Source organism: Meleagris gallopavo, chromosome 2 (assembly GCF_000146605.3).
Source record: "Meleagris gallopavo isolate NT-WF06-2002-E0010 breed Aviagen turkey brand Nicholas breeding stock chromosome 2, Turkey_5.1, whole genome shotgun sequence".
Lineage (NCBI taxonomy): Eukaryota > Metazoa > Chordata > Aves > Galliformes > Phasianidae > Meleagris > Meleagris gallopavo.
Window position 1 is genome coordinate 76,529,716 of NC_015012.2, and position 16,575 is coordinate 76,546,290.

At 42.1% G+C, this 16,575-nt stretch overlaps 1 protein-coding gene across 1 annotated transcript in view; it reads right to left on the bottom strand.

Moving 5' to 3' along the window:
- RIPPLY2 (ripply transcriptional repressor 2) overlaps positions 1-421 on the bottom strand; it is a 2,329-nt gene extending 1,908 nt beyond the window's left edge. The window contains exon 1 of the mRNA XM_010707662.3: positions 34-421. Within this exon, the coding sequence (XP_010705964.1) occupies positions 34-201 (168 nt within the window). The 5' untranslated portion in view covers positions 202-421. The remainder of the gene's footprint in view (positions 1-33) is intronic.
- Positions 422-16,575: the final 16,154 nt, after the last annotated feature.

Consider the following 16,575-nt stretch of genomic DNA (forward strand, 5'->3'; position numbering starts at 1 on the left):
CGCAGCCCCACCGCCCCACGTCGCCCCACTCACCGCGGAGGGGCCGGGCGCCCACGGTCTCCAGAAGGAGGCTGAGCGGCGTGGCGAGGAAGAAGAGGAGGGAGAAGCGAAGGGCGCGGAATCGTGCTGGACGCGGGGGCAGCCCCGTGGGGGCAGCGCCACTGAGAGCTGGCAGCCACAGCGCAGCGCTCCAACCTCCATACTACACCGCAACCATACCTCATCGCACCCAGGGCCCGGCGGCTTTTATACACCACAGGGCCGGCGGCGGCGGAGCCCACCTCCCCCGGCTCATTTGCCAGCACCGTCAACAAAAAGGCTCCGCGGGAATGCGCGCTGTGTCAACACGGAGCGCGGACGCGTGCATGGCCCAAATGGCCTCGGGAAGAGATGCGGCAGCTCGGTGCGAAGAGCGCCGCGGCGGACGCGTGGCTGGAAGCGGGGCGGGGGGTCACCGGGCGGGGAGGGGGGCACCGGGGAGGCCCGGCAGCGACTCCGCAGGAGCGGACTTCTGCTGTCGCGACGAGTTCGCTGGTCCCCGGGCGACGCCTGCGTATGGAGTTCGGGCACGGAGAGGAGAGTTCCGCCCCGAGGTGCTGGAGACTGTGACACTGGCAGGGGTCTTTATTTCCCTGATACATCCCTGACATAGTCTCGCTGATACACTCCTGTAACGTTTTCCGCCTGTTGAGATATGGTTTCACTAGCATAGCGGCTTTTTGACAGCACTTTCTTACCGAGGAAAAGTGCCTTCTTTTACTCTTTTTCATATGCTGCTGGTGCTTTATCCTACTGCCAGCATCAGCTGTTCTTTGTGCACGGTTTTCTGCCAAACTCATACTGCATGCCTCAGCACAGAGGGAGCTCCTTTCTATTTTTGTTTTCTCTTTTTTTCCTTTATGAAACTGCAATCACTGATTCATGTGAGCAGCAGTAGGGGTCGTATATAAGAGGCAGTAAGCAGTGACAGCCCTGAGGAGGTGGGCAGAGTGGGGGGATCAATCTTCACTTGATTTGAAAGGAGAGCTCCAGACCCAGTTCATTTACTGGCCATGGAAGATCCATGGTAATGATTACGACTTCAGATGTAATTAAGGGAAAATGCATTTCACAACGAAAAGTTAAACTTAGTAGGATATTAGAATTAAACCAAATGTTAAAAAAGAATAAAATTTATGGAATTATTTTGCTGCACTGTGTGACTGTCCATGCGGGCCCTCAACATAAGCAGGACGTGGAGCTGTTGGAGCCAGTCCAGAGGAGGGCCATGAAGATGATCAAAGGGCTGGAGCACCTCCCCTATGAGGACAGGTTGAGAGAGCTCAGGCTCTTCAGCTTGGAGATGAGAAGGCACTGAGGAGACCTTATAGTGGCCTTCCAGTCCTTGAAGGAGGACTATAGGAAAGCTAGGAAGGGACATTTTATGAGGGCAGATAGTGACAGGATGAGGAGAAATGGTTTTAAACTGGAAGAGGGTAGATTTAGACCAGATATTAGGAAGAAATTCTTTACTGTGAGGGTGGTGAGACACTGGAACAGGTTGCCCAGCAAGGTTGTAGATGCCCTCTCCTTGGAAGCATTCAAGGCCAGGCTGGATGGGGCTGTGAGCAACCTGGTCTGGAGGGAGGTGTCCCTGCCTATAGCAGGGGATTGGAACTAGATGATCTTAAAGTTCCCTTCCAACTCAAACCACTCTATGATCTCATTTTCGCTGTGGCCTAGAATTGGAATGATTAAAACCAAAGCGAGCAAACGGTTCAGATTGCTGGTAAATATTCAATTTACCATTTGCAGAAATTGAGATGACAGCAAAGCAGCTAGCACTGCGTAGCACAAACTATAAGTTTGATCATAACCAAGATTGTATCTATTTTTCTTCAGTTTGCAAACAGCTTCTGTGAAACTTTGTCAAATGTGGTAAAGTGTAGAACAGATGTTTAAAAGCTGTCTGATGGCAGATTCTTCTCTTGCCTAAATTATGTGAGAGTCATTTCTGAAGTTGGTATTTCTCTCTTTCTGTACAAGAAGAGAAGAATAGAGGCTGAGTCCATTGTTAAAGAAGAAATGCAGAAGCATCATCATATTAGTACCAGCAAAGGACTAGCAACTTCATATCAGAATTATTTGTTTGATAAAGCACAAAGTATCAATGTGTGCAGAAAGATAAACTACGAGAAAATATCTTTGGCCAATGGCCGTTAATTGTTGCAGAATTCTCTTAAGTATCTGTCCCAAATGAGAAAATGTCCCATGAAGAAAGTGTGATTTACCCATTAAAAACAAACTGACACAGAGGTGCTGAGAGGATAAGGAGAAAATAATGGCTAACAGCTGTTTCTCCCTGCATATTTTCACTCTACGTGACTCCTTGGCCTTACAGGTTAGTAATGCAGTCTCCTGTTTATTAACAGAAATACAAATGTTTGAATTTGCAATAGTAACTTGCTATCACTGACACCACAAAAAAAGAGAACATAACGTTTTGCCAAATTCCAACTGACCTTGAAATATGGGTCTTGACATATTTATACTATATAGCATCAGAAAGCATAGATGTGAATTCAACATTCAGTCTGCTACAGGAAGTTCCCCCATGCATTCCTGCTTCTCCCAATTAAAATAGTGTTCTCATTTCTGTGTCTTACTTCTTACTTTATTGTATTTCAACTTTTAAAAGAAGTACGAGTGCTGAACTGATGGTTTTTCTTGATTGCACATGCATAACTAAATTGATTGTAGTAAAGCAAACCTGGGGGTCGAGAAATGATACACTGGGCTGTAAATATTATAGTGGAATCAAATAGGAAAAAATGATGTTGTATGATTTTATTTACTCTCTTATGCAGTAATAAAAATAGCCAGGCACCTCATCAGTTCTCAGCTTCTTGAAAATAACTCTCCAGATCATGGATATTTTTTAATTAGTGCTTTCGAAGCAGGAAAACTCACAGGGTTCAACTGTGTTTAGCCACAGTTTAATTATTATACGTATCATGGTATTACAGCTGATTACAATTTCAAATGTGGTATAAAGAAGTCTTGCATGGTAATTCTGAATTTACAGCAGAAGAATTCAATATAAAGTTTAGCTTTCTCAGAATATGTATGTTGTGGTTGGTATACCAAAGACTATCTATCCAGAGCAAAAGTAATTATCTTGGTTTGCTTTAAATTGATTAATAAGCACTTTTGTGGTGCTCTGCAGCACGACATCTTGAAATTTAATGTGCTGTTAATAGGATAGACAGAAGAGCAAACACAGAGGCCTGTGCAGGTTTGAGAGTGCTACTACAAACAAAGAAGGTGTTCACAAACGGCTTAGAGCTACATTTGACAAGACAGTGCTAATCACACTTGGACATGGAAATATCTGGACAGAGAACGCTCAGCTGGCTTTGTGTCAGCCTCTCTGAAGGCAGAGAGAACTCTCATTTATTAGTAAATCGTGGACATGCATTGCTTGAGTTCATATGTAGAGAAAATCTGCTTAGAAATTTGCTGAGTGAGAAGGGAGAGATCAAACCCCGGCTTACTGAGACTGGGCCGAGGAAGCTGTGATGAGCAGACAACATTTGATCCTGAGTGTTTGATAACCTGGCTTCGTCATATTTCCCATTCTGACAAAACTTCGGAACTGAATGTTGAAAATAAAATGCATACTTATTGTTTGCATGCAGATGTATAGCATATATGTATATGCCATTTATTTACATTTGATCTATTAGCTGATAAATTTTTTTCTACTGTAACTTGAAAGTAAAGCATTAGTTTATAAAGAACTGAAGGTTTTACCAGCCTCTCTGTTCTCACCATTGTTAGTTGGAGGCAGCCAACTCAAACTCCTGTTTCAAGTGGAGACATCCATCCCCCTTCTTCCCATCTCTCTGGATTTGGACTGGGATGCAATAGAATTAGGTGCCTTTATTTCATTTCATGGAGAAAATGGTTCTTCCCCTTCCTCTGTGTGGCTGGACTGAAAGGTTTGCTTGTGGGAGTGTGCACATGTGAGAATGTTGGGGTGGTCAGTGGTATCTGCTGGGGAGAAGGGAACATGTTTACGTTTGTAGCACACATGCACCTACTGGAGGCCCCCCACATGCATGTGGCAAGGTGTGACCCACACAGCAGATTGATTCCCTCCTTTCCCTGCCCCACTGCACTCCACTGCCATGCTCATGCTAGCAAATGGCAAAGGATAACGTATCCATATGGGAAAGTGACGCACTAAGGGGCTAAGAATGTGTAATGAGTTTGGCTACTGAGTGGAGGGAACTTTTTTAAAGGATGAATATCATTTGCTGTCGAGTTCTGAGCACTTCACATTCCATACAGATAAGAAATGAAGGCCTCAGTGCTGACACCAGTCTTGCCATTTCTTTTTATATAATGGGAGTTAATGAGACACTGATACATTGCATATGCTGTGGCTCTGCAGAAGTGTCTGGCACGCTCAGAACAATGCAGCACAATGCCACAGTGCTTGCTGCAGTTGGAGCTCTCTGTGCTGCAGTGTGGCAGCAGCAGGATTGTCCTCTCACCTCTAAAGAGAAATGAGAGGCAGCCAAATGAAATACAGTCAGTCTGGCCCAACAGCTATTGACAGAAAAGAAGAAATTAGATAATCATTGCACGTCCTGGTTTGACTCCTCTGGCTGGTAATACAGTCCCTAGCTGTGTCATCTCTCCTCTCACAATGCACCGTTCAATTCAGTGTTTCTTCAGATTTGTTGCCTCCCTGGCTACAAAGATATTCATAAAACCAGAGAAGTTGTTTTTCAATTTCCTCCGTATCTCTAAGGTATCAGCACAGCATCAGCCCTCAAACAGGATGCATGCCACTACATTTTGGATGGAGATAAGTCAGCGTTTAACCTCCGGCAGGGAGGAATGAATGAAACAGCCATGCCTTGGAGAAACAAGCACCTGAGACAGGCAACATGAGTCCTAAAGATAGCAGTGCCAGCCCTGAGGGGTATGCAGTGTGCTGTGCTGCTCTGTGGGTAACAGAGTCTTCACATAGGTGCCTGGAGATGAGTCGTGACATAGACCCATGGCTCTTCTCCACCAGGATGGCTTCTGGCAAGTGGTCTCATGAGACTGCAAATCCCATTATGGCAGAATTCTATATTTTTTAATTGCTTGCTTACCGTCATAACTGAGCACAGGAAATATAGGGCTCTCTGTGTGGGCTGGCAGTAGCCTGCCCATTCCAGTTACGATGTGCATAAACAGCAGAGGTAGTGAAGAATAAATGCTGGTATCACTTTTAAGACTGTCTGTCAGATCCCTTGAAAATCACATTTTCCATTCCTTCTAGCTTTTCAAGTCATATTTGGACCATGTTTTTACACACTAGGTTTGTTCAGGCTTAGTCTGAGGGAAAACTGCAATCAAAATAAGACAGCTCAAACCATTGAGCCATTCCCAAGAATGAGGGAGAAATGGTAGAAACACCATCTTCCAACATTCAAAACATCTAGTGCCTTTTTTGGAGGTGTTAGTTAAACAATTATTACTTCCGACTATGAAGGTTGCCATTGCATTCTGAATTTTGTCTGAAAATCCATGGAAATTTGGCCAATTTCCAAGTCTACAAAATGATAGTCCTAATTGCCCACTGAGAATACTTTGAAGAATTTAATTAATAAATTCATTTGAGGAATTACATCTGGCTGGGTCTTGTCCCACCCAGAACTGACCGGGACTCTCCTTGCAGCCTCAGCTTTGTGTTGCTGTAGACTGGGTACATTTTGGGATGAGTTATCCAGATTCAGAGCTTCTTTCTTTTCTTTTGCTCTCTTCCTTTACATAACCCAAACACAGGCTGCAGCAAGATGAGGGTGGCAGGAAGGGGAGGAGGAGAGAGGAGAGAAGCGGGCAAGTGCTTTGGTGGTAGATAGTAACTGAGAGGTGAGGACAAGGCTGGGATTTGCTTGTAACCAGCATTAGAAATGATGTAAAGGGGAGGCAGCAGAGAGTTTTAGTTAACTCAGTGGAAGAATAAAGATTGGAAAGAAGATGAAGGGGAACTGAGACTGGAAGCCAGGACCATGACTACACAACAGGGTCTGCAGGCTGTCTTTTCTTCATTCCTATTGGCAAGAAAAAAAAATGTCACACCAACCTCAGTCCCACTTGCAGATGGAGAATCAGACCCTGGAGCAATAGGCTTGATAGTCTTGAGTTCATGAGGGACATTGCAGTTCGCTGACCAAGCAGCTGAAGGCCAGGGGAAGGCATCTTGGAGGAATCAACTCCAGTAGATGTTGAAGAGAGTAGCCTGGGGATAGGCCATTCTTGAGCAGGGAGGCTGGATCCAAGTCCCAGGTGGGCACAAATGGGAAAAAAAGGAGGAAGGAAAGGCAGAAGAGATCCCTACCGTGGCAAAGCCTGTGAAACCCGTGGGCAAAGGTCTGCTCACCTTCTAGGGAGTTGATACCACTAACAGTTACTAATGTACCTACCAACTGCTTTTTGTACCCAGTGTGCTCCCACCTGGGTGCTTGTATAGCATTATCTGATGCAAAGTCAATTATTCAAAAATCCTGAAACTTTCAATGAGAAAAAGTTATTAGCGGTTCACTTGTTAATCATGTCTCATCTAAGTTCAGTGTTCGAGATCTGGTCATTCAAGCTTAAGACGATGATTTATTTAGGCTGCCTTCAGTGTTAAATGTATTTCATCCTGAGAGGAGATGTCGAGGGTGCTTAAAATGTACAGGGCAGGCAAGCTGATGAGTTCTCTGGCACCAATTCTGTCTCTCTACTGATTCTAAAAAAAATGATTAGATTGGAAGTGACTAGATGAGCTTGCAAATATCTTTTAGATGCCTCAGACTAGGTAATATAAATTCTAATGATGTATTTTTGTGTCTGAGATGTGAGTCTGCAATGTGATTTGTAGAAATGCTTCAGTGCAGGTCCCTTGGGGGTTTGTAAGTGCAAATTTCTTCTTGTAATTTTTGTGTCCTAAATAGCTTGGACACAGTGGGTGTGAGGCTCAAGACTGCTGCTGGACTGAATAAGAATCATGCCTGAAATACAGTGCTATGCAAAGCTATGTAAAACAAGATCATAACTATCTCAAACTGGCCAGAGAGACTTAAAGAGCCTTTCCCCCCCACACAAGTGTGTGTCCTTAGTTGCCTGTGTAAAAAATGGGAATGCTAGGAATACGCTGCACAGTCCCTAAAAGCTCTGGGGAAGCCTGTTCATTAGTTCATACAGCCAGTAGAGTTACTAGCATGCAGAAGACTCATAGGGAAATTCATCAGGGCAGCATTCTGAAATCCTGTCTGTAAGTTTTTGCTGTGCAAGAAAAATGTCTGAGTTTGCAGACTGCACAGAGAGCAAACAATATATTGAACAGTAATTCAACAAACTGCCATCACCTCTTCTGGGCACTGAGAGGAAGGGGACTTGTGAGAAACAGAATATGTTGATGCCATTGAAACAGCAATGGTGCATATACACTACACATGTGAACTGAATTTAAGTTGTGCAGGCACCCATGATTCTGGCATTTTTCTAACTTTCTGGTGCTTCCTGTCACAGTCTTAATAATATTTTTTTTGCACATAATTGCTTGGGAGTGTGAACACGTGTCTATATTTCATCCCATCTGGAGGTTTTGTGTAAGATCTCCTTTTCAAATTCTCTTAAAAGCTTCCGAGCATGTGTTTATATGCCCTGACTTAATATTCGAGAAATTAACATATTCAAGATAAAACACATCACAATATTCAATATACTTGATATCCAGTGATAAACTATGAGGTGCAATGCTTGTTGTTGATAGGAACACATACATTCAGATTACTGCAAAGTAGATGATAGCAAATATTGTCTGGTAGGCATAAACTTGTCATCTTTAAAGAACCTGCAAATCATTATGGAAGAATTTTTAAAGCTGCATACTCCATGTTTTTATCAGCTTCCTCTGCTCAACGCTTTATTGATTTGTTTCCTCTCTGAAATGCAGTCACGGTCTGTTATCACACACTGCATTCTTGTACATTCCACCATTCATAATACAAAATACAGAATTGCAAACCAGTGTGATATCACGTTATTGTAAATTTTCTTATCTCACCTTTTAAATTTTCTCCTGTCGGACTTTTTTCATGAGTGCTCAGTAAGAATTCTGCAGATCCCTCTTGCCAAGTTACTGGGGTGGCTTTGCTCAGTGGAACAGAAGACTCCCAGCAATCATCATTCTGTTAGTCAGCCAAGTATCTCTCTGCATAAGTAAAAGAAGTCTGAATTTTTCCCATTACTTTTATCTGCTGTCTTCTTAACCTAGTTCTTCACCCCAAATAACAGCTTGTATCCATCTTTTTTCATGTTGAAATACTTTGCATCTGTACTAGACATCCTAAAGTCTCACCAGTTACTTCTACTTAACCTGAAAGAGTGTATATACACACATATCCATATATGCACATATACACAATACATTTTAAGTGCACTTCTACCTGAATAAATATGACCTACTTAAAAACCTATGCATTAAAAATACAAACCTTGTCAGATGTCTCTGAGTACCTAAGTTTCTGACTAGCATATATAGATATTTTAAACGATGTTCTTATTAAGAAGAAAAAAATAATGTGCAAAGGATTTTCAGAATATTTTCCAGCCAAACTGTGGATCTCCTCATTGAAATGATTACCTTGGGCATTCATTATGTCAGCGCTGCAAGAAATCACTCATATTGTATATGACATTGGCATCAGGCAAATACTCTGAAATAAAATATGGTTTGAAATGCCTACCAATTAAACAGCTGTTTGTCTGACATAGTTTAAATACATTTAAGCACGTATATTTGACATCTGTTTTATGTATTCACTGATTCCCTAAGAGAGGAGTCAGATGACATGAATAGGAAGCGCTGGGCTAATTTACACAAATATTAAGTGAACTGGGTTAAAGCAACTCTTACATATATGTTGTCAAGCTCATAATTGAAACAGTTGTTTTCTTTGATTTTTTAATCTATATTAGCCACAACTGACAACTATGGCTATGTAATTACTGCAGTGTAGGTGGAGGCTTCATTTCCTGGTGCTTTTTCTGCTTTTATCAGAAAAAAATCTCTTGCTTATTGACACCATGCTGACCATTTATAAGGGATTTTATGACCTCAAAAGGAAATGCAGTATTTAAGCCTGCCCTGGCTTCCTCTGAAACCTGCAGTGATATACTTCTGAGCTCCAGAGGAGTCATGTCAGCTTCCAGCTGCTGCCCTACCACCAATAAATGCATTCCCATGAGCAGGAGGGAAAGAGCTCATGGTTGGCACTGCCCAATCTGTACAGAGAAGACAGCAGCTTCTGAGGTCATATCCTCCCCCTGAACTTCTTCAGAGAGCTGAGGAGCTGAGATGCATTTCACAACAATGTTTGTATCCATAGGTAGAGAAGCAGAGGAGAGTCATGCCTGTTTTTCCCCACACTGAGGCCAAGAAATAATTTATTTGAAGAAAACTGATTGAGAATTTTCTGAAGTGTTAGTTGTTATTTCTTTTTTCCTTTCCTGCTGCTGTCTCTGTTCTCACTCACTGCTCTCTTCCCATGGTAGGAGAGCAGGTGCAAGACAGACTTTTTGGCAGATAATGATGTTCTAGCAGTATAATTGTAATCAACATTTATATATAAAATACCCAGGGAGTTCTGGATGCACGTACAGGGAGTTCCACACAGTCTTCGATTCCTTGCTTTCATTCATCATGTCACAAATACTAACAGAATATTAACAATTTTAATCTTCTGGAGAATTCCAAATGTATTTGGTGGAGGCAATAATCCTGGGGACTATTGGCTTGACCAGGCTTCATCCTCCTTCTCACAGCAGGTGCCTGTGGTGCAGTGCGGGGAGAAGGGGAACTCTAGGAACATTCTGCCAAAACAGCTGCTCTGATTTACCTCAGCACTAGAATGGAGAAGAGGTTGCTCCAGGGAGACCTCACTGAGTTCTTATTACTTGAAGGGAGCTTATAAGTAAGAAGGAAGATGGACTTCTTACACTGTCTAACAGTGATAGGACGGGGGGAATGGTTTTAAATCAAAAGAAGGGAAAATTAGGTTAGGTGTTAGGAGGAAATTCTTTACTCAGAGGACAGTGAAGTGCTGGCACAGGTACCCAGAGAGCTGTGGGTGCCCGATCCCTGGAGGCACTCAAGTTCAGACTGGGTGGGGCCTTGGGCAGCCTGAGCTGGTGGGGAGCAGCCCTGCCCATGGCAGGGGGTTGGAATTGGGTTGTCTCTGAGGTCCCTCCCAAGCTAAGACATTCTGTGATTCTAAGGTTCTATGATGCAGAAAATGGCTAGAGCCTCCATCACCTCTCTAGTTGCTTGTGGTGGGCTTGTGTAGTGGTTGATGACAGAGAAGGAGCAGAGGAGGACCAGCCTTGTTACTGTCACGGGGTTTGTATAGATATGAGATTCTCGCAAGTAGCAATATAAACCTGTATGGCTATCAGAGCTGAAGGTAATGCTGGTGTCTCTTTCTAGACAGAGACCAAGGAGGAAGAGGATGCATGGTTTGTTCCTGTATCCCTCATCATCCTTTGCCTCTGTGGTTCATATGCACACACATTGATGGTGAGAGAGATGGCTTCATTGCTCAGACATGAGAAATTATCTCCACTTAATAGTGCAACTCACTGAACAGTGGAGCCAGGAACAGAATTTTCAGTAAATTGTTACTTAAAAAGATTCAGTTCTGTGCATGCACGTGCATGTTTCCTTATTTTGGCAATAGGCCTACAGCCTGAGAAATACCTGATTGTTTGTTTGTTTGCTTAAAATCATGTCTCTATTTTTTCATAAGTTATGCACAAAAAAATTTTGCACTTCCTCCTGACTGAAATCTTACTGCGTCTGTGAGGTGGACAGACTTAGCACACATCACTGTTCTCTTCCTGAGTTGGACTTCTATAACTGATCTTTCCATGAAGACATTGCACATACTCATATTCATCACTTAAGATTTCTTTTCCCTGAACATTCCCAGTATTAAGTTTAAGAGCCTTTGTTTTCATAATCAAATATTCCTGCAAACAAGGTAAAGGCAAACACAGAATGGATGAAAAATGGAGCAGGATGAGTCTGCTAGCACTTGAGGTTAAAAAAAAAGCATAGGAGAGATTTTAAAGGAAGGATTGAGGAAAAGATGACAGGTGCTGGGGAGCACACAAGCTGGAGTGACTCATGATCTACAGGATAACAGCAGAAACACTCTGTATATGTGAGAGAAAATGACAAAGTTCAGATAGGAGTCAACAAATATTAGTGCATATATTGCAAATAAAACTGGGCATATGAGAATGGATTCAAATCACGGAATCAGAGAATGGCTTAGATTGGAAGGGACCTCAAAGCCCACCCAGGTCCACACCCTGCCACGGGCAGGGCTGCCCCCCCACCAGCTCAGGCTGCCCAAAGCCCCATCCAACCCGGCCTTGAGCTTCTCCAGGGATGAGGCATCTATAAGTGAGTACTTCTTGGCCCAACCAGTCAGATATCCCACAAGAGACAAAGCCACTCCAGATGTAGACCTGAGCAGTTTGCAGAAGCTATTTCCACGTATGACTCTGGAGGAAAAACTGCGGTGGAGAGCCTATGGTATTCACATCCAGCACGTCTGCAAAGATGGAAAAGACACCAACATTCAAACACTTGGAGAAAATAACTACAGCACATCTGAGTTCAAGAAGGAAGCTGCTTACAAATGAAGAAGCCAATCAAAGTCAAATTGTAGGAATCATAAAAGAATAAAGTAGAGGCAAATGATTTAGATTTGAGGAAGTATGCATGGCTTATAGAGATGGAAGTGACACTTCACCGAAGTGTGGGGCATTGTTTAAGGTGTCAACCACTTATTAAGGTGCAGAAATCAAAATTAAACAAAAGCCATCATTATACCATCAACCTTGTGAGCTTATGGTGAAACTGTGTTAGCATTACATGGAAGATTGTTCCATTGTCATGAAAGTGGATGCAGTATAGTTAGAAAAGGCATAGGAAGGCATTGTTTATGTTGAGAGTACAGAAACAGCATCTAGATGAGGGGAGTAAGCATTACAGCACTCTGCAATTTAGAAGAAAGAGTGACATACAGAATTCTATAATTCTACTAGGTATCTGTAAATTGTTAGTGATACAGAGAATAAACAACTATTTCTCATAATTTGATCTCTAGGAACATCGTATAAAATTGCCACAAGGCAGATTTAAAATTAACAGAAGATGCTTTTCCATACAAGATATAATTAAACTGAGAAATTCACTGCCACAGGGTGCCATAGAGACCAAAGCATAGAGATATTTGAAAGGATCAGACAGAGATAAGGCAGATATGTCAGAGAGTATTAAAAAGGATCACTTGGGTATTTGTCTGACTGGGGAAATCAGAGCGAGGAGTGGTGCTTTCTCTGCTGCCAGGAGCCCTTCTCTGAGCCCACAGAGGGCTGGTCTGGTGCCTTGGCCTGCTTGGCTCTGCCCTCATGTTCTGACCAAAGGCACAAAGGAGGCTGGAAGGAAAACCAGGAGGTGATTTTCTCTAGTGCTACCAATCAGTTACTAACCTTTGATTATCAAACTGGATTGTGGAAGTGTTAATTCCAGGATGAACAGTTCCAGCTAAGTTATCGTATCCTAGGGGCATTGATTTGTAAGTGGAAGACAACATGAATATCAAGTGATTCTTAATTGCATGAAGAACAGCAGTTCCCTGTCTTTAACTCAGATGCAATATATGCCTTTCAGTGCACAAGTCCATTATTTCCACTTTTACATTCTTCCGTTACAGTAAGAATTTGGTAAGAAAAACATAAACAGCAAAAGTTGTCTGACAAATGCTTTCTCTTTTCACAGTCATTACTCAGAAAACATGACAGTGCTTATCTGCCTTCTTCCGCTGGCTCAGTGCATTCTGTGCCTCGTCCTGGGGCACCATAAGCCAGGAATGATAAACTTAATTAAGCTCCTTAAGCAACAGCATTCTGGCTCAGTAAACATTAACACTTCCCCTCATGCTTGAGCAAACACGGAGATCTGGTCTCAGGCTGGGAATGGTTCAGAGCGCTAACACAAACAACGCAACCTAAGCTATTTCTGCAAATGGTCCTGAAAGGTTTTCTAACAAGTGTTAATCACACTTCTCACTTGGGAAGATAATTTTGCTCTGCTGTTCTGCTTCCTACCAGTGGAGTCTTTTGCATGGATACGTAAAGTGATTTATTTGGTATGAGGAAGGGAAGGAAATGCGCTGGGAAGCCTCTAAATCATCATTCTAGAATTCTTCCCCCCCTAAAAGTAACTATAAATTAAATCTGTGGGTATTCTTCAGTGACGTGGGGTAGATCAGATAGTTTCAACAGCATCACCCTACAGTCCGGTTGGACTTTTGTCCAACTTTGCACCTATATTTTATGCAAATAGCTAAAAGGAACATTTGCAGAAGCTTGTGCATGGTTACACATGGGCTTGTGTGTGGATCAGTAAGAGCCAACACTGGCATTCTGGTGTTTCCCAGAAGTTTCAGCTAGCTGTAAGGGCACATCTCTGTACCAGGCAAATCCCTTCGTTACTCTCTCCCCATAGACCTTTCTACCTATCCAAAGGGCCACATAACGCTATACTCAGAATTCATTTTCTACTTGTTGTTATTGGATTGTTTGTTTGGTTTGTTTTTCATTGCTGAATGTTATTTGATGTTGGCAGGTGGGAGCACAGAAGAACCATCATGAAGTGTCCGTGACAGTATAGAAGTGCTATGTGATTATCTGTGTTTGGGGCAAGCAGTAGTTCTGCCAGTAGTTCTGTTTTAATCTTATTTCACTTTTGAATAAAACCATAGTTAAACTTGGCAGAGAAAGAATATAATGAATAAAAAATAAAAATCTTATATATATATTTGTTTTATGACTATATTTACTTGTTTATTAATAGCTTTTTATTATGATGTAGAAAGAGAAATCTGAAGAGGTTTCTAAATTGTCTGTAAGAGGAAACCAAAGCATCTTTATTCATTTGCACTGGAAAACATGAAGCCTAAGCTTGGTTACTTGCCTTGATACTCTTTATTATTTCTATTTCATTCAAACTGAATGCAACAAGGACAAAGATAGTTCCAGTCATTGAGTTTTTATGCTTGTTGTTTGTTAAAAGGCTTTTATTAAAGGCTTAAATGTTAATGTTAATGTTAAAAGACATTTTTTGTGTTGCAAAATCTGAAAACAGGGAAATGCTTGCACCCATGACTATTTACCCTTTGAAATATAGCATAGAGATATTGTTTAAATAAATATTTGAAGTTCTTTGTGTGCCCAAAGATTCGTTGGCCCAATTAATGATTCTTTTAGTCAAGTTCATTTAGTCCTTACCCTTTCACTGATTGCAGACTGCATCTCGTTTACAAATATACCTATATACACCAACAAGCCTTCTTCATCTATGTGAACAGTATGCCATGTAGGTTCTTCAGGAAGGCACTGCATGCTTTGTAAGCTTGCTATTACTTCATTTCTTTGTTTGCAGCTATGTTTTGTTTCCTCTTATGAGTCCTACTCTCATCCATCACTTTTCTTTTGTTCTTTTCCATCATCAGGCTGCTGTCTCAGGGAACCTGAGCTAAACACCAAACACGCCTTTGTTACTTGGTTGTCCTTATCACTATGATCAGGATCAGTTCCTTTCACATTTTCACGCCCTTCCAGCCTTCCTAAAAGCTAAAACTATACTACAGTCAGAAATGCTTCAGATGTAATATGCACAGGAACTTCCTATTTATGTTTGTGGAGTTGTGTGCATTGAGCTGAGCACAAAAATAAAGTACTTTGTTTGGAGGGCTAACTTTAGAGATTTTGTACAGTGGACCATATACTGCCATGAGACCAGTCCCTTTTATCTGAATTTTTTTTGTCAGGTAGAAGGGGTTGCTTAGAAAGCAGCTGAGAGATCTCAGCTGAACTCTGGCCCAGGAGGTATCTATCAGGCTGTTATCTTGAGCTAGAAGAATTGAAACTTATGCCTTCAGTCTTCCCAGCATATAGACTAATTGGGAAGCATCAGGCTGTCGTGCTGAGGAAGAGGAAGGTCTCTAATTAAGAACAGACCTTCTGCTATTCAGGATAGCATTTCAGTACTCACTGTCCGTAAGATAGAGAAAAGCATCTCCCCATCTTCCAAATCCGCAGAGGTAAACAAGAGGGTGGTGGGACTGCAAACCCTCTCATCAGCATCAGCTACACCAGATGGGGAAAGGATGTAAGGAAAAGAAAAACCTGGGGAGGTGTGGCCAGAGAAGGAGTAGAGGTGAAGGGCTGGCAGGAGAGGACATGGTCAGAAGGCATCCACTGCCTGTTCACACAGGACCTCTGCCTGTTGTCCTCGTCAGGAGGCGAGTGTGATTTATGTTGACTGGTGTGGCTATCCTGAGAGGAAGAAAGGCATGCTATTCTCAAGGACCTCATCCACGAATTTGGTTGAAATGTACTTTGTAGTTTGTATATATGCCTCTTTTCTCTTTGCCTCAAAGACTTCCTTCCACAGAAGTATTTCCAATGCTTTCCTTTTTCCTCCTTGAGAACTTCCCTTGCCAACTCTGCCATGAGGTAGCTTTCAGCACTGATTCTACCTAATTTTCCTGCTCCCTCACCTTCCACATATTCTGTTTCTTTCTGCCCAATTTCAAGCTCTGACTGATGGCATTTATCTAATAACAAGATGACCTGTCTTTTCTCCAGAGATCAGAATGGAAAAGAAGATGAGAATGTGCTGCCTATATCTCTCCCCCCAATATCTCTGTTGCTAGCATGAAATCTTTCATTTTCTGTTCTTTGCTATAAACTTCTCAAAGTTTTTGATAACCTCTGCAATTCGCTGAGCAGAGCTGGCTGTATTCATCTGCACAGAAGTAAACAAAGTTTCAGGCAGGATTACTTGCTGGTACAGTGACTGCCAGCCTTTGTATTAGGCAGCATCCGTGGGGAGCCCTAAGGTGAGGGTCTTTTAGAGGATGAGCTTCATGCTCTCTCATAAGACATGGAGATTTTGTATAGTGTTATTTTTAGGCTGTGTATTTCCGTAATATAAAATAAAAATAGATTGAAAGTAAATTCCTTGTTCTAGGTGCATAAAAACATAGTGGGGAATCTGCCAATCACTTTATTGCACCTGATGGTACCCTGCAATTTTTTTTTCTCTTAAAACCTCTCCTTTGTGATAGAGATGTTCTGTATCTATAAGAAAAATTCAGTAGTTACATTATGATGTGGAATACTGATGACAGACCACAAAAAACCACGACACTTTCTTTCCAAATCTTTAATGGATCAAGATTAGATGCGAACATTCAGGAGCCCAATTTCACTGCCTTTGCTAATACTGATCAGACAAAAGAGCAGTAGAAGGAAACAGTGGTTGGGACTGAATATTATCAAGAATTCTTCATGATGAAGGAATATCAAAACCACAGTTAATCTGACATGAGAGGAGATTATACCAAGGCTACCCCTGGGCACCCCTGAGATTCCAGGTTCCCTTGCACTGCCATGAGCCACGCTGGGATG